The sequence below is a fragment of the Tripterygium wilfordii genome, chromosome 16, assembly GCF_013401445.1.
Source record: "Tripterygium wilfordii isolate XIE 37 chromosome 16, ASM1340144v1, whole genome shotgun sequence".
NCBI lineage: Eukaryota > Viridiplantae > Streptophyta > Magnoliopsida > Celastrales > Celastraceae > Tripterygium > Tripterygium wilfordii.
In genome coordinates, this window is record NC_052247.1 from 5,668,111 (window position 1) to 5,695,738 (window position 27,628).

General features: G+C 39.5%; 1 protein-coding gene across 2 annotated transcripts; it reads left to right on the plus strand.

The window, feature by feature from the left end:
• Window positions 1-4,039: 4,039 nt before the first annotated feature.
• On the plus strand, window positions 4,040-8,713 carry LOC119980317 (mitochondrial adenine nucleotide transporter ADNT1-like). Of its 2 annotated transcripts, none has more exons than XM_038822971.1 (8): window positions 4,040-4,331; window positions 5,264-5,312; window positions 5,918-6,081; window positions 6,283-6,320; window positions 6,912-7,024; window positions 7,168-7,281; window positions 7,657-8,001; window positions 8,243-8,713. In XM_038822971.1, the coding sequence occupies exons 1-8, from the start codon at window positions 4,174-4,176 to the stop codon at window positions 8,324-8,326; spliced, it is 1,065 nt and encodes a 354-aa protein (XP_038678899.1). In that variant the 5' UTR covers window positions 4,040-4,173; the 3' UTR covers window positions 8,327-8,713. The 2 variants fall into 2 exon arrangements, with proteins under 2 accessions (XP_038678899.1, XP_038678900.1); XM_038822972.1 differs by having other exon boundaries at window positions 6,915-7,024.
• The last annotated feature ends 18,915 nt before the right edge of the window (window positions 8,714-27,628 follow it).

Here is a 27,628-nt window from a genome sequence, read left to right on the forward strand (position 1 = left end):
AGTAAGACTGTATTTTGCACTTAAAGCTTCTAGAGATAGCAAAATACGCCAAGAATTAGGCATAAGTTGAAAGGAGGCAACTCCAAAAAATTTTAACACAGACTTAACTAAAGTACCTAAAGGAAACCTTAATCCACACCTTAATGTTATAGCATATACTACAGTCCATCAAGAAAATTCATAAGAAGTTGATTCGCTAGAACCAGGAATTCGCATTTCTATTTCCTGTGGAATTCTGAATTCAACCCTAATATTATCTAAATCCTCTTCCGTTAATACAGAAGCAGGATCCTTGTCTACTATAACCTCATCCTCCAAAACTTTTTGAGTCTTACTTTTTGAACAAGTAGTTAGTAAAAAGCTAACCTTAGATGAACTAATCATCCTTTGACCCGATACTCCTTCAGATTCAGAGTAAGACGAAACCCTAAGATTAGTGGATTGATCTCCTAGTTCTTTTTCTGGTATATCACCTTCAGGAAACTCATCCTGAGTATCTATAACAGCCGGACTTTCATTTGGAATGATTGAGGGACCGAAATTAGATTCGTCCCTTTCATTCTCTCGCTCAAACCTATCGATGAATTCTTCAAAGGAACCAAGCCAAGCCATAATCGAAAACTCGAAAAAGAAAAAGTCAAGAAACGTACCGAAAGTCAAACCGTGTCTTGGAAGTTTTAAGATAGTGGGTGGTTACAGTAAACCCATTAAAAAGCCCCTAAGGACTAAATAGTAAATTCGAAATTCAAAAGTTAAAACTCCTCAGAAATCGTTCTTCCACGAATTAATCAAAGTCGTTCGATCAAAAGTAACTTCTCGATAAGTGGCAAAAATGACGGCGCTACATCATATCACTAAAAGGCTAATTGGAACCGAAATACGATTCAACTTCTAAAGTTGCGCTTTTTTTCCTATAAATATACTGGAGAAAACCCAAAGAAACACCACTTCCAAAACAAAAAACCTCTACAGTCATGAGTTCCTCCAAGCTTCCTATCAAGCCTGAGTACCGAAAAGTAATGTCCAAACCAACCAAGTCAGATGAAGGACCATCTGAAGTGGCAGAAGAATTTCAACAGTTGAAGCTATACCCCGACGGGTATGATCCTTATCAACACGTCTCCGATCTGCAAGATCTGCTGATACGTTTGGATAAAGATCTCCGTGAAGCAGAAAGAAGGATAATAGAGCTTACCCGAGCCTACAAATTGGCTGGGAGGTCACTTTATCAGCTTCGAGACATGTCAGAAAATGCTGCTATGGAAGATGATCCTGAAAAGCTACGACAAGCTTTACAAAACATCAATCTTTTTATGAAGAATAATCTAGTTAGAATGCATCATGCCTTATGGCCAAGACCTTAAAAGCTTGAGCAATTTTAACTATTTATAAATACTATTCCATGTTTATCTCTGCCAAAGATAAAGTTCTTAAACAAACCAAGAATCTCCTCTTTACATTCCAAATATTCAATTTCTGTCAAAGATGAAACCTTTAGGTGAAGCAAAAATCTCACCGGTAAAAGACGAAGCTTTATTAGAGGAAGACGAAGCTTCCCAAAAATTCCAAAAATAATTCAACTCCAATAAATATCAATTCTGATCAATTAACCCTCGAGCAAACCAAAAGGCATTCCAACTCCTCGAGAAAAGACGTGGAGAATGTCGCAACCGTCCATCTCCCCATTATCTATCACAACTTCCAAGGAAAAGGTAACTTCCTTCATATTCCATTCGTATAAATATTCAAAAGAAGGAATCAGCAGAAACCAATATTTTCCTCAAGAAATCTTCAGGGATGGATACTCCTAACTCTCCACATGCGAAAAGATCTAGAACCAATGAAGGTTCTACTTCTAAAGAAGATAAAGATGGAAATGATCCTAGATTCAACCTCTCCCCTATAAGAGAAGATGCATATGAGGACGATCACCAGAAAACCATCAAATCTCTACAAAAAGCTCTGATGGAAGCCAAAAGGAGACTTAAGAAAGCAACTGACAAAGTTCAAGACTACAGAAGACAACTTATGGTCTCAAAATATGCCATACAAGGCGTTCGATATATGTCATGGGGCCAACAAGCAAGTAGTCATGATCCAGATAAATTGCACGAAGCAATCACTGAGATCACAGTACAACTTGGATCTGTTGTAGATGGAATAGACAGTGTTCTTTACACCCTAGAATAAAATTCCTGTCCATTTTCCTTTTTTTTTCCAAATTTTATTTCAAGAAAATTTCTACGAAATTCCATTTCATTTCCAACAAATATAAAAGGCGGGATATTTGAATTGTTTATTTCAAAATACGAAAAGACACCATGGTCTCTAAAAAACGGTGCAACCGTTTAGCTTCCCCACGTTTTTCAGGAATAACTGCTTCTTTGAACGTGAACCTTTCATCCTTAAATACACGACGATAAGAAGGAGAAGACACTCCTGTTTCGTTCCAAAAAATCTCTCAAACACTCAGCAAGATGAGTTCTTCTGACTCCACTCCTGCAAAAAGAGCATTGGATGAGAAAGAGAATCTCATTCCTTCAAAACGGGCAAGAAACGAAGACCCTTCATCTTCAAAAAAGGCAGAGGCCAAAGGAGAAGGTTCCACATCTCGAAACGACGACGAACCAGACGATTCAGTCGTTGAAATATTTGTAGTATCTGAAGAACTGTACGAAGAAAATCCTCAAAACTCCATCGAAGGATTTAAAGGACTGCTTGAAGAAGCCGAAAGAAATCTGCAAAACGAGTACGAACGAAACCAATCTTATACGGATGTGCTTCGAGCGGCCAGAGATGCGCTGAACAGAGTTCGCGATAACGCTTGGGGTCATTCTCGAAATCAAAACGTTTATCGATTACAAGAATCTCTTTTAGATCTTGCAGCCCATGTTGGGAATGCAATGAATATCATAAATGATGTTATTCATACCTGGGCTCGTTAAGAGTTATACCATTGCATATTTATTCCCATGTATGAAGTATTTATGTTTTATTTTGACAAAGATATTCTCATTGTTAATCTCATTGCTCTGAAATTGCAATTACAGAAATACTTCAACAGTCAAAAAATGCAAAAACTGCAAACAGAGATGATGAGACGAAGAGCTCTGAAGAAGATGCAACCCCGAGCAAAATATTTTTAAGTTTAAATCAAACTTAAAAATAGGGGGCAAAGTGTAGGGGTCAAAGTCAACCTCAACAAATTATATGGGTCATGTTCAACCCAACAACAACATAAAAGCCCAACAGAGGCTAGGGCCCCGAAGCCCAACAACATAAAACAGACCAGAACTTACAGTCCAAAAAGGACTTGGTCTTATCAAAGCAGTATGAAGCCGATGCAAATAAGGCCGAACCAATAACTAAGGGACGAAGCCGAAGATAAGGCAGTTCCTCGTTAAATGGTAACAGCCGAAACTACTGTAAACTACTCCAAACTACCGTAAACTCCTCCAAACTGCTATGAACTTCTCTAACTGCCACAACTGCTGGTAACTGCTCAAGAAAAGCATAAAAAGAGTTCATTAGGAGGGTGGAGGGGGATTCGGATTGGGATTTCTTACTCGCACTGTATTCACAAGTGATAAATAAAATACCATATCATTCTGCACCGTGGACCTAGGCTAAAAGCCGAACCACGTAAAATCTCTCTGTTTTGTCTTATATTTGCCCATTCATTCTCCACAATTCGATTGTCGATAATTTACATCAACACACATCTCCTTGCAAAGTCGGCTCTTGTATCAGATTGTCCAGAGTCTTGGCTGGAAAATCCCCCTCCTTTTCTACATGATTCCTTGTTCCTAGATGCTCTTGCGTGAAACCATTGATACCTTTTATGGAGTGGATCTATTTTTCTGTTTTTTTGGATAGTCTACTGGTTTTAGTACATTGCTGTGTGTGAACATATGAATTCACTTGGCAAATTGGTTGTAATCTCTCTTCTTAATGGAGTTTAGGGTATATCCCTTTCAATATATATATTTCCATAAATACCCTTTCATATATAAGAAGCCTAACATCGTTTATTACCCTCCGCTGTCCTTCACCCTCCGTACGCTTCGGCTTCCACTGTTTCTCTGAAATTCGAAGCCCAGGCCCATAGATCACGCAAAACTCATTAATCGCTGCGCGCAGTCACCGCCGGAGTTTGTCGCTAGGGTTCCGGCGATGGCCTCAGAGGACGTGAAAACCGGCGAGTCTGCAGTTTCGACTATTGTGACCCTCGCTGAGGAGGCAAAGCACGCCAGTGAAGGGGTTAAGGCGCCGAGTCATGCTTTTTACAGTATCTGCAAGTCTCTTGTAGCCGGAGGAGTAGCCGGAGGAGTGTGAGTTTTGTATTTTTTCTCTGGATGCTTGTGCCGTTACTGATCTCCTTACATATTTTCTTTAACGTTGATAATTGTTTTCAATTGGTACTTGCTCTTCTTCATTTTGTCTTCTCGTATATGTATTGTCATATCAGTTATGATTTTTGATGGTTTTCTTTATCGAATCAAGCTTCAATTTTGTTCGTCCATATTATAATAATCATATGTTTCACTTTATGATTTTCAGTGTAAAATGATTATCTTTATTGGAAGTCCATAGTGTAGTTGGACTGTATGAATTGATGTTTCTTACTGTTACAAAACGAGGTTGATGCAGAAAAATTGCCACCACCGCCTGTACTTTTGGCCATAGTAGCTTTATAGGCTTTATGAAATACAGTAGTTAATATCGAGAACTGATAGGATAAATAAGTCCATACTGGGCAGTTTTCTAGCTTCTTCTTTTGGGTTATAGTTAAATATGTTCAGCCGAATGACAAGAATAATGGTCAAGTCAATGATATAAGAACCAAGGCTTTTGGTGTGTTATTATCTTATTCATCTCGTGTGCTTTAGGCAATTGGGAGATTTTGGCTGGTCGCATGCTTTCGGGCTTAACTGCAAAAAAAAAAAAAAAAAAAAAAAACAACAACGTAGTAACAATGGTTAAATTGAAGGCCATCTCAGGGGAAAATGCTATATTATGTTGAAATTATTGAAAGACGCAGTTTGTTTTCAGGTTTTAAAGTGCAGGAATTGCATGCACGTATGCTAGAATTTTATAAGCAAATGATGTGCTTGAACTGGTTCATAGTACTATTAACCTCTTGCGACTGATTCCATCCCTGGGCATTTCTTAATTAATTCTGTAGTTTGGATATGCATGCTCAAGGTCGCCATGTGTTTTATTTATATTTTTTTGAACTAATTTTTGATGCTTCCTGTTACAGGTCACGTACAGCCGTTGCTCCTTTAGAAAGGTTAAAAATTTTGCTGCAGGTAGTTTTTCATTTTCACTTCTTATATGCATCTGCCAATCTTTTGTGTCTCTGCACGCCTTGCATCTCTTCTTTCTCCTTTTTTTTTTGGTTCATTTTTTTCTGGCAAGCATTCTGTAGTCTTCATTTAGTGATGCATCCACGCCATGCAGAGAATCATGTGTAGTACATATCCATGTAAAAATATGTGAGTTTATATGATTTACATATAATATCCTGCATACCTTAATTTATGTGTATATATATATATATATGCGCACACATACGAAAAAAACCAAAATCAATTGAACTGGCAGGGCAGAGACAGGGTGAGTCTAAAATAATTGGGGTAAGGGCTGAACTATGTGCTGGATTTTACTTATGGTTTTAGCTGGAGTCTCAGACTTTGTAATTTTTTTCTCATTGATCATCGCAATCATTTACACTACCTCCATTATTATCGCAGTAGATATTAGGAGGATAAACGATTTATGTAGCTGACTGCACTGGGTTTTGGATAAACAAGTGTTGACATTGAGTTTTATCATCATAATCACCATCGTTATTACTACATTGTTGCATAATATTGTTGTGATATATTTATGGGACTTTCTCTGAAATATGCAGGTTCAAAATCCTCATAGCATTAGATACAATGGAACAATTCAGGGTTTGAAATATATCTGGAAAACTGAGGGTCTTAGAGGGATGTTTAAAGGCAATGGCACTAATTGTGCTCGTATTGTACCGAATTCAGCAGTCAAGTTCTTCAGTTATGAGCAAGCTTCAAAGTACGTTACTAGCCACCTTTTCTTCATTTATAATATCTTATAGAAGGTCCCTTACATTTATTCCATGGAATTGTGGGATGTATCCACCTTGTCTTTTGTGAATATCATATGTAAGAGGTAACACCAATTTTACATTATATGCATTCCCCATATCCATTAATTAATATCCTCTGTTTTTTTTTTATTAATTCTTGGGTACAGGGGCATTTTATGGCTTCATCAGCAACAAACTGGAAATGGTATGACCATCCCTCCTTTTGTTTTGTAATATCACTTACCTGCTACGATATCTTGGGGTTTAGAGCATGCTTCCCTTTGAATATTGGTTTGGAGTTCATAAGCAGCTACTTACTGTCTGGCATGGTCACTCTTTCACATTGGGAGTGGTAGAATGAATCTGAGGTCACTTGTAGATTATAGTGTATTATCTGCGTCTGAACATGTATTTTGTGTTATCATAGGTTGAATGGTATTGAATTTTGGGAAATGAAAACTTTAGATGAGAGATGAACCTTGCAAGTGATGCAATACGCTTGACATCTCAAAGCAAACTATCTGAGGATATTGGTTTTATAGTTAGACCAGGATTGCACATTGATCATGCTTTTCTTTGCATGTTGATTTGTTGGTACTCCATCCTTTATTCTTGTAAGGTTGATTTTTCTTTCCCATGATTCCCACGACCTGCTTAGCATCATCAGCAAAATTGCTCTGGCTGTGTCAAGGATCATATTTAATAGAGATGGTGTTAGTGGCGGTTATTATAATTAAAGATAGCTTGCTCAGAAACAATTATTAAGTAGAAGTTTTCTTTTCACAATCTCGTGCAGAAGAGGCTGAGCTTAATCCTCTTTTACGCCTCGGAGCTGGTGCATGTGCTGGAATTATTGCCATGTCCGCAACTTATCCAATGGACATGGTTCGAGGTCGGCTGACAGTCCAGGTAATATTCATAGTTTTGCTTGTTGAGTTTTTGTCCATGTCTCGTGAATACGTGATCCAGAATGTGTGCTCTGTGGCTTGTGGAGTTCTGTTTCTATCTTTATACTTTGATGACTTTAGCTTTACTTAGTTATATTGTTGCAGACAGAGAAGTCTCCCCACCAATATAGAGGGATCTTCCATGCTCTTTCGACAGTCCTCCGTGAAGAAGGCCCTCGGGCATTGTACAGAGGCTGGCTGCCTTCTGTCATAGGAGTTGTAAGTAATTTTTATGTTGACTGACGTTCTAAACTATGAACTTCCAAATATGCATTTCTTCTCCATTATATATTTGTTGTTGAAGTAATGGTAATGATTCATGTTTATCCTGTTTGTAAATTATTTCTGTAGTTGTTTTGAATGCAGCAGTAGTGAATTGTTGTTTCCTCTCTTTTTTTATCTTTTTTTTGGAGGCAAAAATCTTCATGGCAGCAATAATGTTTGTTTTCTTCTAAGTTGGATATGCCTGCTAATCAATGGTTTTCTTTAGAATATTGTTTTCTGCTCACTGAATTTTGATATCAGTTATGCTTAGTAAATGTGTTTCATCATTTCTTACCCAGAGGGCTTAAAATTATGTTATGTTGCTTATAGGTGCCATATGTCGGTCTCAACTTTGCTGTCTATGAATCTCTAAAAGACTGGTTGGTTAAAACCAAACCATTTGGACTAGCTGAGAACAAAGAATTGAGTGTGACAACAAGGCTTGCATGTGGGGCTGCTGCTGGAACTCTTGGCCAGACGGTTGCTTACCCTCTTGATGTTATCCGACGAAGAATGCAGATGGTGGGCTGGAAAGATGCTGCTTCCATTGTCACTGGTGATGGTAAGAGCAGAGCACCCATTGAATATCATGGTATGGTCGATGCATTCAGGAAAACAGTCAAGCATGAGGGTTTTGGAGCATTGTACAAAGGTTTAGTCCCCAACTCAGTCAAGGTAACTTCACCTGTTGTACACTCTCATCTCAAGCCTTAGTTTGACATATTATCTCTTCCACAGGAAAATTGGGATTATATATTATCAATTCTTGGTCGGCATTAAAATTCATATAAATTCAATTTACTAAATCATTTGTAAATTGAAACATATTTGTAGAATGACTATTGTGGCTGCATTTTATTTGAATTATTGAGGAAGGTCTATCAGAATAATTTTAATAATGTGTGCCATTTATTAGGTGGTGCCATCCATAGCAATTGCATTTGTGACGTACGAGTTAGTGAAGGACATTCTTGGTGTTGAGATGAGGATATCTGACTGAAGTTTTACGAGTTCTTATACTTGTTGGTATACTGATTGGCTGCCTCTGCAAATTTTACCGCCAAACAAACTAGGCATGGGAAGGTAAATTGTCTGAGATTTCTCTCCTGGCTGGGTATAGTTTAGAAGTCTGCTTTATCCGCTTGTTGATAATCCCGTGCAACTTGTATCCTCCGGTCGCAACTCATCTTAGTCTTTAGATTATTTATCCTCATATGCTATTCCAATAAGTAGATCAGAAATAATACTTCTGCATTGTAATAGGTTTATTAATCGAATTTTTCAATTCACCCAGTGTTATATGCGATTACTGGCTTTTTAAAATGAGTTTACGCTCTTCTTGGACATTTGGTTTACTTAATCCCACCTGTTCCCCCCTGTTTGCGCTGTTTGCACCTGTGGTTGAAAATGTGGTTTTTATTCGTATCAATGCTTACTTGTTCATCCATGAAGAAAAGTAAAGTTACAATGATGTGCTAATCTCAGACTACCGTCCCTCTGGGTAGTAGGAAAGGAAAATGCACGAAATGTTATGTCATTCGATTTGAGTTTCTAGTTTCAACTGTTTCTTTTTTTTTTGTTTTAGCTCCATACACAAACTACTTCTCTGTTTTCAGTTGCTCGCTTTTTTTTTTTTGTCTCCCTAACCAAATGCTCTGCACTTTGAAGCTCTTTAGACACTGCTCCTATACAGCTTCCTTGGTTTTTAAAATCATATTCTATTTTGTGGTTCATAATATCACTCTGGCTAATATGTTCTGTACTTTGCCTGAACATCTCTGATCATCTTGTCGTAAGCTTCACTGTTGGCAGCACGTGGGGTCAATAAACCATGTGGTCACTAAAAAGATGCGCCTTGTTAGATTTTAGTCACCGAATGTTCAAACGTTCAAAGTTGAAACCAAGTTGGATTTTGTCTTAGAATCTCATGTAAGAAGTTGTTGGGGGTCTTCTTCATACGAATGGAGTGCAAGTATCGGATGTGGTGATTTGGAACCCCCTCACTCTGCAAGTATCGGATGTGGTGAAAGGCGCTCGTTGGTTGTCCTTAGATGTCAAAATATTTCAGAATGAATTCTCGGGTTGTATCACAGCTGTCTATGGGCCCAATGATGAAGCATCAAGGTTGCATCTTTGGGAAGAACTCCTTTCTTATAACATGCACTTAGCCTCTCCATGGCTTCTCATAGGTGATTTCAATGAAATAATTGAGATGCATGATAGAATGGGTCAAAGTACGATCACCAGAGGTATGAGAGCTCTAAAATCCCTTATTAATTATGCAAGCCTTATAGAGTTGCCTCTACTGGGTAGGTCTTTCACGTGGCAAAACCGCAGAAGCAGAAGCAAAATAGATCGAAGTTTTGCTTCAGCGGAATGGTTCTCAGCCTTACCAAACTTGAAATTGTGGGGGTTAGCTAGAGGTGTCTCAGATCACTCACCCTTACTTTTGGAGTCTGCAAAAATCAATTGGGGATCACGACCCTTTAGAGTTTTGGATTGTTGGTGGCAGCATACCGGTTTCTACACTTATATACAAGTCTTCTGGCAGGAAATCTCTAGACACTATGATAGAGATGTACCACTGATAAAGAAATTCTCGGCGTTACAACAATTGATAAAAATCTAGAATAGAGAAGTATTTGGAAATGTAGAAAATAAATTGAAATCTCTGGAGGCAAAGGTGGATCAATGGGACTTATTGGCAGATCAGAGAGTTCTCTCAGACTCAGAACTGAATGAAGCATTAGAAGTGAAGTCCACTTTGTGGAAAGAATACAGGAAATCAGAATCCTTGTGGAAACAGAAATCAAGAGTGCAGTGGCTAATGGAGGGTGACAGAAATACAAGATTTTTTCACACAGCAGCGAGCATAATAGGGAGGTTAAATCAGTTATTATGCCTTAATATTAGCGGGAGGCTGATTACGGATCCTAATCAAATTAAGGCAGAGGTAGCTAGGCATTTCTCAAACTTGTTTCAAAATGACTCACATCTGAATTTACCTTGGTCGGGCCTACAATTCAAGAACATCTCAATGGCTGAAGCGCAAAATCTTGAATGCCCCATCTCACCTGAAGAAGTTAAAGATGCAGTATGGAGCTGTGAAGGTTCCAAGGCACCAGGACCTGATAGTTATAATTTCACTTTTATAAAGAGAGCCTGGCCTATTATAGAGAATGATGTATATGGAATGGTTCATAATTTCTTCTCAACAGGTTCTATGCCACAAGGTATTAATTCTTCTTTCATAACCTTGATTCCAAAAATTCAAGGTTCATGCAAGCTCGCAGACTTCAGGCCAATCAGTCTAGTAAACAGCCTCTACAAAATAATCTCCAAATCTCTAGCTTCAAGGCTAAAAGCAGTCCTTCCTACAGTGATCAGTGATTCACAAACAGCTTTCATTAAAGGAAGACAAATCCTAGATAGCATTTTAATTGCAAATGAATTGGTACATCTATTGAAGAGGAAGAAGAAGAAAAGTCTACTGATTAAGCTGGATTTTGAAAAGGCTTTTGATTCAGTGAAATGGGATTACATAAATCATGTAATGGAAGCAATGGGCTTTGGAGAGAGATGGCGAAAATGGATCACTGAATGTATTACCTCTGCCAGTGTATCTGTTTTAGTGAATGGGTCGCCATCACCAGTCTTTGAAATGCACAAAGGAATCAGGCAGGGAGATCCCTTATCTCCCTTTTTGTTCAACATTGCAGCTGAAGGTCTACACCAGTTGTTCTTGAAAGCAGAAGAGGTTGGCTTGCTTAAAGGTGTAGTGGTTCAAAAGCATGGGCTCAGTATCTCTCACATCCAATATGCTGATGACACTCTTGTATTCTGCAAAGCCAAAGAAAAATATCTTCAAGCAGTGAAGAGAATCCTGAGATGTTTCCAAGTAATTTCTGGGCTAAAAGTTAATTTCCATAAAAGTTCCATCGTGGGGATAGGCAAATGTAAATCATGGGTAGAAGATTTGGCTGCCACTCATCATTGTAGAGCAGAATCGCTGCCAATTAAATATCTTGGAATGCCTCTAGGGGCAAACCTCAAGCTATCAAGATCATGGAAACCAATAGTGGAAAAGTTCCAGCGTAGACTTGCATGCTGGAAAGGAAATCAACTATCGATTGGGGGGAGATTGACGTTGATCAAATCTGCACTATCCAACCTCCCAATTTATTACATGTCCATATTCAAAATTCCATCATCGGTGGCTAAAAAGTTAGAATCTCTGCAAAGGAATTTTTTGTGGGGGGGAACTGAAGAAAAGAGAAGGATTCACTGTGTAAAATGGGAACAGGTTTGGAAGCCAAAGTCAAAAGGTGGTTTGGGCATTGTTGATATTACCCTAAAAAATAAGGCCCTTCTTTTCAAGTGGATATGGCGTTTTGTTAGTGAGGAAAATAGCCTATGGAGGAAGGTTATTCTGGAGAAATATGGTAGCAGTTTGGCTGTTCATTCGAATAATATTCTCACTTCTCAATCAGCCTCGCCTTTGTGGAAGAATATACAATCTTTGGCTTCTTGCCCATTGTATACAGACGGCATTGGTATTATAGTGGGGAATGGGATGAAAACTTTGTTTTGGCATGATACTTGGTTGACTGACAGATCCCTCAAGGAGTTGTTTCCGCGGTTATACAATATTTCTCTTCAACGCAGTGAGAAGATTGTGAATATGGGAATTTGGGTGAATTATAAATGGGAATGGATCTTTGTATGGAGAAGGAGACTCTTTCACTGGGAGGAATCTCTTGTGAATGAAATGATGCAAGGTCTATCCTCATATATATTAAGTCCTGCCAGGATTGACAGGAGAATCTGGAAATTTAGTTGTGATGGAGATTTCAATGTAAAGTCAGCTTACCACAAGCTGTTAGATGTCTTGATACAAAGTGTGCCAATTGACAACCTTCCTAATACCGTTATTGTTTGGAAAAGTTTGGCTCCTCCAAAAGTAGAGATTTTTGTATGGATTTTTGTCCAGAAGAAACTCCAAACGAGGGATTCCCTTACTAGGAAGGGTATATTACATGACTCAGAAAACTTGTGTCCGTTTTGTGCTACTGAAATTGAATCTGTTGATCACTTATTTTGCCAATGTGCTGGACCTTTATCCGTATGGTATCGCATTATGAAATGGTGGGGTTTCTGCTGGTGTCCCTCTGCTGATATTAATAAAATGTTTGAACAATGGGAGTCTATGGTTTCACAAGGGAGCATATAGAGGAAAATATGGTGCTTATTGTTCTATGTGGTTGTGTGGTCTATTTGGAAGGCAAGAAATGAGCTGATTTTTGAAGGAAAGGATGTCAATTGGCTGGATATATACCATTTAATTTTTGTTAGATTGAAATACTGGGTTACTTACATAGTGCCTCATTTCCCTTATCAAAGTTTTCAGCTGGCACAGTCCTCGGAGTGTATAAAATTCTGGACAAATACAAGGTCTAAAAGACCATCTTCAGCATTGACGTGGAATCCCCCAAGCCAGGGCTGGTTAAAATGGAATGTAGATGGATCCTCATTGGGTAAGCCGGGAAGGTCGGGGATTGGTGGTGTGCTGAGAAGTGAGTATGGCTCGATAATATGCTTTTTCTCATGCCATATTGGAATTTGCGAATCAAATGAAGTAGAGTTGAGAGCTATTAGAAAAGCTCTAGAGTTATCTACATTGCCAGCTTTGCCCTCACATGTAGGGATCATTCTGGAAACAGACTCTCAAAATGCTTTCAAATGGGTCTCAAAAAATGGAGTCACACCTTGGCTACTTGAACAATCAATGAACGCAATCAGCATTGCAAAATTGCAGTTACAAAATTTCCAGGTACATCATATTCGGCGAGAAAGAAATGCCATGGCTGATCTGCTAGCAAGAGAAGGAGTCATGCGCTCATCCGATTATGTGAGATGGTTCTAAAAACACTGGGGATTGGGGGTGTGTGTGTTATCTCTCTCTCTGTGTTTTCTGATCAATATGTTGGGTGTATTTTGGGGTTGCAAACACTGGGTGCGTGTGTTTTGTGGGTTAATCACTGTGTGTCTGGGGATTACACTGGGTGAGTGTGTTTTTTTGGTCTAAACACTAGGTATGGGTATTTGTATTGTTCTAAACACTGGTTTTTTCCTTTTTGGGTGTGTGTGTCTGGGCTTTTTTTTTTTTTTCCCTTCTTCTTCGAGTCTGATCACTGGGGTCTGGGGTGTGTGTTATACTTCTTTCTCCTTTCTTGAGCTTTTCCTGGTCTTTTCTTTGGGGTGTGGTTTTTTGTGTGTGTTTTCTTCTCTCTTTTTAGTCTCCTCTCTGGTTTTTCCTTTGGAGGTGCCCCTCTCTGGGTGCTCTTTGCTTTGTTCGTCTTTCTCTATGGGTGTCCTGTGTTTTCTCCTATGTCTTCGTTTTTTCTTTCTTTTCGCCTTCTCCATCAGGTTTTGTTTTTGCTTTTGGGAGGTGTTTTTTTTTTTTTTTTTCCTCCTCCTCCTCCTCCCCCCCCTTCCTCCTTTTTTTCCTGGTGTCTCCCCCTTTTGGTTTCTTCTTTCGGTGTCTTCCTATGTGCTCTTGTTGTTAGCACAGTTGGCCCTCTCTCTTTCGTTTAGGATCACAATAAGGTGGTACCAGTACATGCTATCATCAGATGGCAAGGTGGTTACAAGCACAATCGCATGGACGCATCATACATCAGATACATGGCAGAGTCCCAGAACTAGACCACTGGGGCTGAAAATGTAAATTGAAGATATCTTGAGTTCATGCTTTCTGCTCTAAACCTCATCTTTACTACTCTCAATTGAAGTTTCTTAAGACAAAGTGTTCCTGCTCCGCGTGTTTTCCAGCTTTCACAGCCAATACATATTTGAAATTCTGCTCCTCCCTTAAAACTTTTATGGACATCAAGTAGATGCTTATCTATTTTGTAATTTTTTGTTTTGGCTCTTGTATATTCTCAGGCCATCTGTTTTCGATGCTCTATTTTGTTTCTTGTGCTGTTTTTGTTGTTTCAATATATTGTTGCTTTATCAAAAAAAAAAGTTGAAAGTTGTTTCAATTTTGGTAACTCAGACAGATTTTCTTATTTTTGGTCAATCAACTCGTTAATTGTTGAATGTGGAGGCTAATTTTGTTGGATTCGATCCAGTTTTAGTCAAACCAAATATTTTTGCTTTCATATTTAAACAAACCGGATCAGATCGTTATACGAGTAGAAATCGAAATAAATCAAACCTAATATTTCGATTTTGATTTTTAGTTTAAACCGAAAAAACTACAAGTTTTCAGTCAAGTCCAAAACTCATCCATGAACTCAGTCCAAAACTCAAATATGAACTCAGCCATGAAATCATAATTCAAAACTCATTTAGTACATCCAAAGAGCCAGAGAAGACAAAGTCGACAAAAGTTAGGAATTGAACAAGAATACAAGATCACTAGATTGAGATTCAGAGCAAGAATTTGGGGTCCACCATAGCCACTTGACTTGGGTTTTGTCGCTGCCAACCTTTGGGGTTTCGCTTTGTAGCCCATAGTTGTTGGGTTCCTACAAGGTTACATCATCGAAAGTCTGAGACGAAGGCACATAGTCAAGGGAGTGATTTGAGTATTTGAGAGAGAGTCCTAAAAATTAGAAAGTGGAAAGTGAAAAAGTAAACATTATCACATTAGATATTTTTTTGGATAACTATCACATTAAATAATTAGATAAACATGTTACTGTTAAACAATAGTAATATTATAATAACATATTAAATATCTCTAGAAATATTGAAATAAGTAAATAATTTAAATTATTAAACTTAAACAGTCAAACGTATTGGTATAAAACTATGAAAAAAAAACCCATAATGTGAAGGACTCAAATTTGAATAATTGAGAGAAAAATCAAACTCTTTTAATAATCCTTTCATCATTATAATCCGAATATATTTTTCCAAATTTCGTATGCCATAGCAAGTTAAACAACTATATTTGTACTGGTTAATTTGTTAATTTGCTCACCATGTACTGCTAGCAACATCTTATGTAAGTGATGTATCTCTATCATGATTTCTATTAAAACAATTGTGTATAGATGGTGTTATAAATTGTAGGTTTAGGCAAAAAATTAATTAGATTCCAAGTTCTCTTTAATTCCACAATGTCCATCTGATCAATATGTCACTTCTGCTAGCTGTGATAATAACCAAAAGACACTGCAAATGAGACGAACAGTTCACGTTCACTATGCATTAGAAAAACTTACTTTAATCAATCAAATTGTGGCGTGTAAAGTTAAATAGGTTTGGTTTGTATTTAAATCATGTTAAATCAAAACAAGTTCATGCAATAAAGACTCAATCATGCAATGCTTTGTGGGTAAAATTGATGAACCTTTTGCATTATGGACCATTGATTACATAATTTGATTTAACAGAGAACTTAAAAAATGTCCTGAGACACCTTTGTTTTGCCCATTGAATTTGGATTTTGTTCCGCAAGGGGAATGTATTAATGTTTCCATGTAGGATTATTGATAGCCAACTTCATATATATAGACTTCCACTATGGATTGAGTTTCTTCACTTTTTCTTTGAAAATTTGGATTTTGATCCTCAAGTGGAATGCATTATTGAGATTCATTACTTCAGGAAGTGTGTTTGTCAAGAGTATCTCGGAGTCACTTGAGAAGGATATAGGGATGCTGCTGAAGGATGGGAAATGTAGAAAAGGATTCTCATTATCATTTCATGTATAACAGTACATACTTTATAGATGTACAAGATGTTTGTCATCGTGAGTATTAAACACTAATAATTACATTCCTAATGTGAACATATATCAGTTGACTCCAGGGAAAGATATGTGGCTAATACCATGGAGATGGAGTAGTTGATGGAGCTGATGAGATCAATTTAGTTATAGCAATAGCTCCACTACGTGATTCATGAGATAACACCATTATGGGCTTGATTCTCTGACACCCCCTGCAAACCGAGCAACATTGGTTGAACGAGTTTGGAACAGAGAAGATGATGTCGTGCCTTATGAAGAGGTTTGGTAAGAACATCGGCCGGTTGGTCTATGGATTGTATGTAGTGAACTTGATGATTGACCAATGCTACTTTTTCACGGACAAAATGATAGTCCAGGCCAATATGTCGAGTTCGTGCTTTGAAAACCGGGTTTGCTGTCATATATGTGGCAGACATATTGTCACTATAAAGAAATACGGGGTATGGGAATGGCTCTCCAAGTTCGTGAAGAAGATAACATAGCCATGTTGTTTCTGAGCAAACACGTGACAAAGATCGATATTCGGACTCCGCACTAGAGCGTGCTAATGTAGGTTGCTTCTTGGAACACCATGAAAGAAGATTGGAGCCGAGAAAGATGAGATAACCCCTAGTTGAACGTCGGGTTTCTGGGCAGCTAGCCCAACCGACATCAGAATAAGCACATAGACGGGTAGTGCGTGGTTGTGGCTTAAACGTCAACCCATGATCAATCATACCTTTGACATAGCGGAGAATCTGACGTGCTATTTCAAGATGTATGGAGGTCGGGCTGCTTATGAATTGTGCAATTGTGTAGACGGCATAAGCAAGATCTGTTCGTGTTAACGTGAGATATTGCAGGCAAGCCTAGTAACTCACGAAATTCCACCAGATTTGATAATGGTGGAGCAGTACTCTGCATGAGATTAACTTTGGTAGCCAATGGTGTAGGGGTTGGCTTGTAGTGTAGTAGTCCATGCTTGACAAGTAAATCATGGGCATATTTGAGTTGATTCACATGTAGCTTACCTACGTGTTTTTGAACTTGTAATCCTAAGAAGTATGGAGAGGACCAATATCTTTGATATCGAAGCTGCGGCTCAAACTTTCTATGAAGCTTTGAAGGAGAGTGTTGTCACTGCCGGTAACGACTATGTTGTCAACATAGAGAAGCAATATGATGATGTGAGTACCATGTCATTGAATGAAGAGTGAGTGGTCAGCTTGACTTTGGCGAAATCCAGTAGTGATCAAGAGCCCTCGGGGCTTCCTTGAGACCATAAAGGGCCTTGTGTAATTTACAGACATGGTCTGTTACGTGCATAAATCCCACATCGTCCAGATGTGGGAGTGAAGTGCAGAATATAAGGGGGAGGTATGGGCCTTCCCTTGCAGCCAAGGTTTTCACAAGGGATTGGGCAGCCCATGCGTGGGTAGGAACGGGCCCCTTGCCTGCGTGAAGGCCTTGGCCACAGCCGGCCCATTAGGTGGGTGTCGGTTGGGCCTTGGTTGTAAGGAGATCCTTATCATTTGGTATCGGAGCCACCCAGCTGGGCGGCTGTGGGTTATGCATCGTGCTCCTCTGTCCTGGTATGGGCCGGGCGGGGCTGCGTTCACGGAAGGGGCGACCTGTCTTAGGGACAGCGTGGGCCAACGTGGGCGTTGGCCTTGTAAGAGCGGGGGTATGTTACGTGCATAAATCCCACATCGTCCAGATGTGGGAGTGAAGTGCAGAATATAAGGGGGAGGTATGGGCCTTTCCTTGCAGCCAAGGTTTTCACAAGGGATTGGGCAGCCCATGCGTGGGTAGGAACGGGCCCCTTGCCTGCGTGAAGGCCTTGGCCACAGCCGGCCCATTAGGTGGGTGTCGGTTGGGCCTTGGTTGTAAGGAGATCCTTATCATGGTCGGGCTTAGTTGAGTCTACAAAGCTAGGCGGCTGGGACATATAAACATCTTCTTGTAAGAAGCCATGGAGAAATGCATTTTTCGCGTCAAGTTGGTGGAGTGACCAGCCTCTTGAAACGGCAATGCCCAGAACTGTTCTGATGGTGGTTGGTTTCACAACGGGACTGAAAGTATCACCGTAATAAACTCCGGGCTATTGGTGAAAGCCTTTAGCGACTAGACGAGCTTGTAGCTCTCAATTGTGCCATTGGATTTCTGATTAATGCGAAACACCCACTTGCAACCCACTTTGTTTTGAGAGGAAGAAGGTGGCACTAGGGACTATGTCTGGTTCTCGAGGAGAGCATTAATTTCTTCAATCATTGCATTGCGCCATTCGGGACTTTTAGATGCCTATGAAAAACATATGGGTTCCAGATCATTAATAGTTGTTAAAAGAGCATGTGCTATAGGATACCGGATGGTTCCATTTATGTGCTGCTTTGGAGTGGTGATACCATCTTGGAGACGAGTGCGCATCGGATGGATTGGTTGGATGGCAGAGGCTGGTTGTGTTGGAGCAGGAGTCGGCTGGTGAGAGGAGTTCGTCATTTGTGTTTGCGCTGGATCAGTGAGGGTTGCTTCATTGATAGGAGCATCAGGACTTTCGTCGAGGTTCTATCCACCATTAGATGAATTGGTGGTGGGGTCCATATGCGTATCTGTAGTAGGAGCATCAGGGGGAGCTGGTGTCGTGGGTATAGGCTGGGTGTCTGTGCTCGGCAATATAACAATACAAACTTTATAGGTGTACAAGATGTTTGTCATCGTGAGTATTAAACACTAATAATTACATTCCTAATATGAACATATATCAATTGACTCCAGGGAAAGATATGTGGCTAATTTCATGGAGATGGAGTAGTTGATGGAGCTGATGAGATCAATGTAGTTATGGCAATAGCTCCACCGCGTGATTCATGAGGTAATACCATTATGGGCTTGATTCTCTGACAGGAAAGATCATGAATTGGCTTATCTGGGTTCCGGATGGCGACTATAGGTTAACTTGTTTGCAAGTTCGACTTATGAAAGTACTAGATTGCGTTACATTCTCCCACAAATCGGTAGTGATGTCATGCTCCAGTCCACTCCTGACATTGTGGCATTGGGGCTAGCGTAATGGGGAGGGGTTTGGTGGGTTTTTTTTGTGGAACATAGAATGTCGTTTGGTGTTGTTAAGACTTTGGCCTCCAAGGTTTGCGGCAAGCATGGCCTTGAAAATTTCTTGATTTCTAAGGGACTGTATTACTTTCGTTTCAAGCAATTATCTCAAGTCCAAGTAATCCTTAGTCGTGGACTTTGGATGTTAGGGAGGCAAAGCTATCATTCTGCAGCAATGGAAATCTGAAATAAAGGTGGACACTGACAAGGTAGTTTCTCTTCCACTTTGGGTGCGACTTCATCTTTGTCATAGAAAGGGTCTAAGCGTTGTGGCTAGTATCTCGGGTCAGCCTATGTGTGATGACGTCACATTGTATTTAACCCGAATGAAGTATGCTAGAGTATGCATTATGGTTGATGCGAAAAAGGAGTTTATTTCATCTTTTAAAGGTGCTCCATCAGGTGTTGAGGAATGGCCTATACTTGTGCACATTGAGAGCCCGTTTGGTTACCCATGTAATATAATGGTAATTGTATTCACATTACATTATAATGTTTGGTATCTATTAATTTAAAAATGTAGTGTAATCCAATTAATTAGTAATAAAGTTCCTTACAAAAACCAGTAATCCAAATACAATCTAAAATTTGGTATTGCGATTACAAAATCAAATATTTGTTCCTTGGACAAATACATCCCCAATAATTATAAATTATTTACAGTTGTATACTTACATATTAAAGTCCGGGTCGACCCAAGGCAGGCCAGGTTTCGGGACCAGGTCGGGTCCTGTCCAAGATACGGGATCGAGGTCGAGATTCATGGTCGAGGTCAGCATCCGAGATCGAAGCCAAGATCCAGGATCAAGGTTGGGATATAGGATCCAGACGGGGATCAAGGATCAGGCCCGAGATGCAATCGGATATCTAGGATCAAGATCGAGATCGAGATCAAGGTCGAGATCTAGGATTGGGCTCGAGATCCGAGCGAGGATCTAGAATCCATGATCGAGGTCCAGATCATGGATCGGGCTTGGGATCTGGGAGCGAGATCGAGTTCAAGATCTGGGATCGAGAACAGGATCTGGGATCGAGAACAGGATCTAAGATCGGGGCTGAGATCCGACATCAAGGTCGGGATCAATGATCGGGGTTGGGATCTGGGATTAGGGATCAAGATTGGGATCCGAGATCTAAGTCGGGATCCAGGATTAGGGTCGGGATGATCCGGGATCGAGTTCATGATCCAGGATCGGGGATAAGATTCGGGATCCAGCTCAAAGCCGACATCCAGGATCGAGGTCGGGATCCAGGATCGAGGTCAAGATCGGGATCGAGGTTGAGATTAAGGTCAGGATGACGCCTGGCATACTGGATCATGCTCGGGATCTGGGATCAAGCCCAGGATCTGAGATCAGACCCGGGATCTGAGATCAGACCCGGGATCTGAGATCAGACCCGGGATCTGAGATAGGGCCATGGTCAGGCCCAAGCATCGGGATCGATCCGGGTCAGGCCGGGATCAAGTCAGGGTCTTGGTCAGGCTAGGGTCTAGGATCGAGTCCAAGTCATACCGGGGTCTGGGATAGGGCACGATTCCTGTTAGGGTCCTGGATCAGGCCATGGTCAGGCCCGAGATTTACGATCGAGCCCGAGTCAGGTTTATGATCAGGATTGGGCCTAGGCCAAGCCGGGATCGAGTCGGGGTTCGGGTGATGTCGAGGTTGGGGATCGAGCTCGGGTCATGCTGCGATTTGGGATCGGGATCGGGATCAGGTCGAGGATAGGGATCGGGCTCTGGTCATGTCGTGATTGGGTAAGGCTCCGAGTCATGGCGGGGTCTGGGATCAGGTCGGGGTCATGACAGGGTCTAGGATCAGGCCCGGGTTAGGCTTCAAGACTAGTCTTGATTTTTCAATAATGTTTTTAATATATGTAAATGTATAGGAGGGAAATTTTGGAAAACAGTAAAAAATGGAATACATTTCCATTTTATAAACCAAACACCTTAATAGGATTACCTGGTAATGACATTACCACAATTGGATTACTTGTAAATGGATTACAATTACTATCGCAACACATTGAACCAAACGGGCCCTGAGTACGAGTGGAAGCCTCATAGGTGTGTCGTGGATAGTGTGTTCGGACATAGTTGCTCTATGGTCAATTAAGAGTTGCCAGACACCGAAATTAACAAGGAAGAAGGAACTACAATACATGGAGAAATTAGTTTAAAGAAACCTATGATTGGTGATTCGGTGGATATAGATGGTGTTATTGTTGCACCATATGCTATTGGAGAATTTGCTTGTTTAAAGAGGTCTGATAAGACTGATCCTTATTAGAGTGTTGCTGCTCTACCTATGGCAGCTTCTCCTATCGAGGGGGTCTCTAGTATCGAAGGTGACATTTGGTTTCTTAGGAGGAATGTATAAGTCTTTGTCGTCAAATGGAAGTGTTGTTCTGAATGATCTTATCGAGGCAGTAGACTCTCCATGCTCGGGTAAATATTAATGGCCTGCGATCATTGATGAGCCATAGTTGAATACTCTAGCTATAGGGGGAAGATGGAAATGACTGAAGGTAAGTTATTGAGAAGCGCTGATGTTATTGTTCATGTTTCTATTCCGCCAGAAATTGTGGGTAAACAAGATTCTTTAAGGGGTTGAACTATACCTTTAACTTTTAAGATTGACATTATTCTGAATGTCCCATATTACTTTTCTCACTCGGGTGGAGTGGCTACTTTGGTTTTGGTAGTGGTAGGATCGAAAGGGACGCTACCTGTCAAACCTATTGTTGTGGTTAGTGGTAAAAAAAGATAAAAAGAAGAAAGGAGGAAAAGGGAATGTTGATGCCAAGAAGAAAGTAGTAGCCAAGGTGGTGGAAGGAGGTGACAAGTCCTCTCCATCATCTCAATGATTAGTTATTAGAATGTTCGAGGGCTTAACAACCCCCCCCCCCCTACACAAAATGTTGTTAAATCTTGGATAGTGAAAAACTCTTTTTCTCTATTTGGGTTGGCGAACCTAAAGCACCTATTGCAATGGTTCCTTCTCTTATTTCGAAGTTGGGGGATCAGTGGGAGTATGTTTGTAGTCCTACTCCTGACTAATTATGTCATTTTGCGGTATGTTGGGATCTAGGTTTGATCTCTGTTGAGATAGTTCATTTTTCATAGCAAATTATTACTTGTAAAGTTAGGATTTCCTCTTATTCATGCATGATGTATTGTTCCTTTGTCTATGGCCATAATGAATTTGCCACTTGTAAAGAGCTGTGGCGTTATCTGTCCGTGTCTACTTAGTTGCATGGCGGCTCTCCATGAATTCAACTTGGTGGCTTTAATATTAGTCTTCGTTAAAGTGACCATTGTGGATGACATGATACTTGGCCTATCTATATGGATGATTTTCAGAATGCATTTCTTGATTCGGGCCTTTCAATTCATCCCTATCGTGGTATGCTTCTCTCCTATCACAATGGGCAATCACCTTCAAGAACTATCTTAAGAAAACTAGATTGGGCTATTGTGAATATCTACTGGCTCACTACTTTCTATGCATGTGACATTAGTTTCGTGCCTCTATCCATCTCAGATCACAATGCCATTATTGTCCGCCTCCTGGAGATAGGTCGAAGGCAGGGTTTCCCTTTAATGTTCCTCAATTTTTGGACGGAGCATGGGGAGTTTATGGCTTTGGAGCTGAAGTCTCTTAATATTACGGTCTATGGTGTTTTATCTATTCAGGTTGATGCGACGAAGTTACTTTGGGAAACGACTAAAGTAGTTTGGATGCTAATCTGTTATCTGTTGCGCTTCAGGAAAAGGAATGTCATTCGGCTTTGAACTATTGAAGTTTGGTTAAAGATGAAGAGGCATTTGACAAGCATAAATCTCGTATCAGATGGCTTTCTCTTGGTGATAGTAACACCAAATTTTTTCATAAATCAATGACTCATCGTTAGTCTCAAAATAGAATTCCTTCTCTATCTAGGCCTGACGACAATATTACACATGACTTAGATGAAATTGGAGATATGGTTGGTAGTTATTTTGAGAACCTCTTGGATTCAAGTTCAGATCCAGTAGTCGCGGCCCCTGTTTCTTTATTTAAGAATAGGTTGTCTCTTGACCAGTGTGAAGGCTTAGTGAACGATATTTTGGATAAAGAAATTAAAAAGGCATTATTTTCTATTACAGATGACAAAGCTCCAGGGCCTGATGGATACACTTTGTGTTTTTTCAAGAAGACATGGAATATAATTGGGCCGAGTTTCCTTTTTGTAGTATGGGATTTTTTTAGTCAGGATAGATGATGCGCTCTATCAACGGAAGATAGTAAGATACATGTCAAACATTTTACTATTTCAGATCCATGTGTCAACATCAGGAAGGGCTCGTGAGGTAGCAAAAGTACCCTCAAATAAAATTACAAAATAAGCCTTGAAAATTTATCAATACTCACATGTGTACTGGACAGCTTTCGGCAAGCCAACTTGCCTCACCCACTTTATATATAGTATATAGATATAGATATAGATATAGATATAAAAATATAGATGAGATAGTGAGACTCGAAGGTGGGTGGAAGGTATGAAAAACCTTTTCCATTGCTAACTCAACTAGGAGCTCATGTCCATGCATTTTTCAAGTTACACAAATGTCAGGGGTTTACATAGTGGCCAGAGGGATCCCGGGGGGGTTCACCACTGAACAACTTATTAAGTTGTTCAGTTGTGAACCGTCAGATCTTGGCTCTAAGATATGATGGTTCCCCCTTTTTTTTTAGTTTTAAATGTTTAGCAAAAATAAGACAATAAGCAAACAATAAAATATGAGAAAAATACTTAAAAGAAAACACATTCATCAAAAGTTATAAGAAAAACTCCAAGCTCGATAAAGAAAAAAGAAGTTATCTTCAAAGTTCATAGAACGCTCTAAAAGTAAAATTTTGTATCAACAAACAAACACCCAATAATGATAAGTTGCCGAATCAGATAAACTTCCTCCTTCCAATTCAATATAACATATTAAAACCTGCACTGTTTTCATCAACAACAAAAAACTACAATGCTTCCAGAATTAAAATCTACAAATAAACTGGACTAAAAACTACGCTATTTTCAGAATTAAAATCTACAAATTAACTGGACTAAAATCTGCACTTTCATAAATGGAGACTTATTTCTCATGTAACAACCAAAGTGTTTTAATGAATTTTGTCTAATATGCCAAGTACACAATCCATGAGATACTTTTGGCCACTCACTCTCTAAGACATTTGCCATAGCAACATCTTCATCCGTAAATATTGAATAATGCTCCTTACCACCATGTGAATTTACAAAAGTATTAAAAAGCCCTTGAAAGATTCAGCAGACTCATCATACAATAGTGCAGTCCCAAAAAACACTATCTGCCTGTGATGATAATTGTTGGAAGTCAACACCAACTTAAGTGGTATCGACTTTCATTTGACTAGAAAGTTCTAAGATATTTTCTTGTTTGTATTTCTAGAATGTTTGATAAGTATCTTGTATCAAATATCTACAAGTCACCGACTTGTAATTGTCTAGAAAATCAAGACAAGGTTGTAGTGTCCAGAAAGTTCTAAGTTGGCAATGCACCAACTTGGACAAGTATATAGGGGTGTGTGTGTAAGTGAAATGTAACACACAAGTGAGTGGAAAGTAAGAGAGCAAGCATTAGAGACTAGTGCTAAGTGTGTGTGAGAGTGGTGTCACCAAGTTGTATAGTTGTGAATGGTCTAATTAGACTTTGTATTAATAAAAGTGAGTTTATTTGAGTCTCTAAACTATACATTTGGTATCGGAGCAAGGTCGATCAGGGACTGTGATTTGAGTTCAACAAAGAGGGCTGATCAAGATTTGTGAGATAGCATTGAGACAGTTGGGCTGTTGTTGAAGAAAGATTCTATCGTGTACAGTCTGGGACTGTGAAGCTTGTGATTTGGGGTCAAGCTTACTTGGTAAAGTGTGGAGTACCAAGTCACAATGGCATATTTTCAATTCGTTGACTATATGAAGAGACTCAATAACCAAAATTACACCACATGGGCAACATGCATAGAGTCGTACCTACAAGGTCAAGATCTCTGGGAGATCATTGGTGGAAGTGACACTACACCTCCATCCGTGACAAGTATTGATGCTTTCCGCAAATGGAATATCAAAACTAGGAAAGCAATGTTCACAATCAAGACTATGATCGAGGAAGAAATGTTGGAGCACATAAGGTGTGCGAAAACACCAAAGGAAGCATGGGACAATCTTGCTTCGCTGTTTTCAAAGAAGAATGATGCATGGTTGCAGTTCCTCGAGAATTAGCTGATGACGACGTCGAAGGACATGATGATCAATCAATATTTTTCGAAGGTAAAGTCTCTCTATCACGAAATTTCTGAGTTAGATCCTGAATCTAAAATTTTTGAATCTAGGATGAGAATGATTATAATTCATGGGTTGAGACCAAAGTATAGCGAATTTATTACTGCAACACAAGGTTGGCCAACTCAACTGTCACTGGTTGAATTGGAAAACTTGTTAGCGAATCAAGAAGCCTTAGCCAAGCAGATGGCAAGTGTTTCTATAAAGAGTGAAGAAGGCATTTTTTAGTAAAGGTCGATTGGTGGACAAGGGGTGATTCAGGATCAGGAAGAATTGATAGGTCAAAAAGACAAAATTGGAGGAGTTCACGACAAGGGGGAGCAAGACATGAAGATTGGTGAGAGAATCGAGGTGAAAGAAAATTTCATCAAAGGAGAGCATACAAAGAAGAAAGTGATGATGATGATGATGACCATGGTAATGAAAATGAATACAATTATAGACGAAAAAATAACCGATGTTATAATTGTGGAAGGAAATAACACTTTTCCAGAGAATGCAGAGCCCGTAGAGAATAAGGAAATGTCTCTACCTCAAGAGATATTGAAAGTGATGAAGAATGGGATATGGAGGCATTAACTACAATAATAGATCGAGATACGATAACGACAAGTTGCATTGTCAAAGAAGAAGAAGATTGGTCCTTTGAAGATGATAAAGAATTGGTTATTGAAGAGCCACTCGAAATGGAAATTTTAGAAGAATTTGGGAGCTCGTGTTGTGAAACCTGATGATCAATTGGAGAAGGACACTGTGATTTTGGAGATAGCATAATTGTCTCAGGAAATGTTTGATGAAGATGTTGATAGGTCCGAGAAGATCAAGATATTTGACGTGAGGAAGGATGATGTTAAGGAGGATAAATTTGTGGTTGAAGATGTCCCCTATGCCTATGACTTTTGATCAATCAGCACCGTGCTACCAAAGGAGTCAAGTGATACAACTTTTGCAGTCAAAGGAGGATTACGTGCTGATGTCGAGCACAAACAAGAAATGATGATTTTGGACAAAGAGCCAACTCAAGCAGAAAAGTGGTTGGCACCTGTCGCAGCAACTGTCAGCGAGTTATTGAATACTGATAGGGTGTAATAGTGGAAGGTAACATGAAGATGCCAGAAGAAAATGAAATATTTGAAGAAATCGAGGACAAAAAGGGGAGACAAGAAAATATGATGTTGATGCATGAAGAACGACAAGATGAACGAGGAAAGGTCACCGAGTATTACTGACAACAGGATGAATAAAGTTGGTGTTAAGGGGGAGTGTTGGAAGTCAACACCAACTTAAGTGATACCGACTTTCATTTGACCAGAAAGTTCTAAGATATTTTTTGTTTGTATTCTAGAATGTTTGATAAGTATCTTGTGTCAAATATCTATAAGTCACCGACTTGTAATTGTCTAGAAAATCAAGACAAGGTTGTAGTGTCCAGAAAGTTCTAAGTCGGCAATGCACCGACTTGGACAAGTATATATATGGGTGTGTGTGCAAGTTAAATGTAAGTATGTAACACACAAGTTGTAGAGCATAGTAAAACTTAACCTTACTAGCAAGTGTACTACTCGGCGACTACAGCACAATGATAAGCAAGGGTCGAATCCACAGGGACGGTGTTATGTCTAATCTAAATGTATATTTGTATGTATGTATGGACAATGCAATCAAAAGTAAAGTTCAACTCAAGATTGTTTGGTTGGGTAATTAAACTAAGACAAGCAAATAGCAAGTGTTTTTGGTATTTTCTTAGAATAGAGATGCAACTAATGCAAATGAGATGAATGAGATGAACACCAAGGCTTTGGAATCCCCCTTGGGAAATGACTTGCAATGACACAAATTCACACACATATTTGCTAATTCGGGCATAACGAATCCGTACCTAAGTCGGTTTTAGCGCACTTAAGCCAAATCTCCTTAAAATCGATTACTAGCCATCTTATTGGTCTAGGTCGGATATTCCTAAATACATTCTAGCCATCCTATTGGTCTAAACATGCATAGGAATTCATGAAGTTCTATGGAGATTAGGATTCATACAAATTGTCACCTAATTAAAGGGAGACACATTCATAATCAAGTGTTTCAAGAAGCATA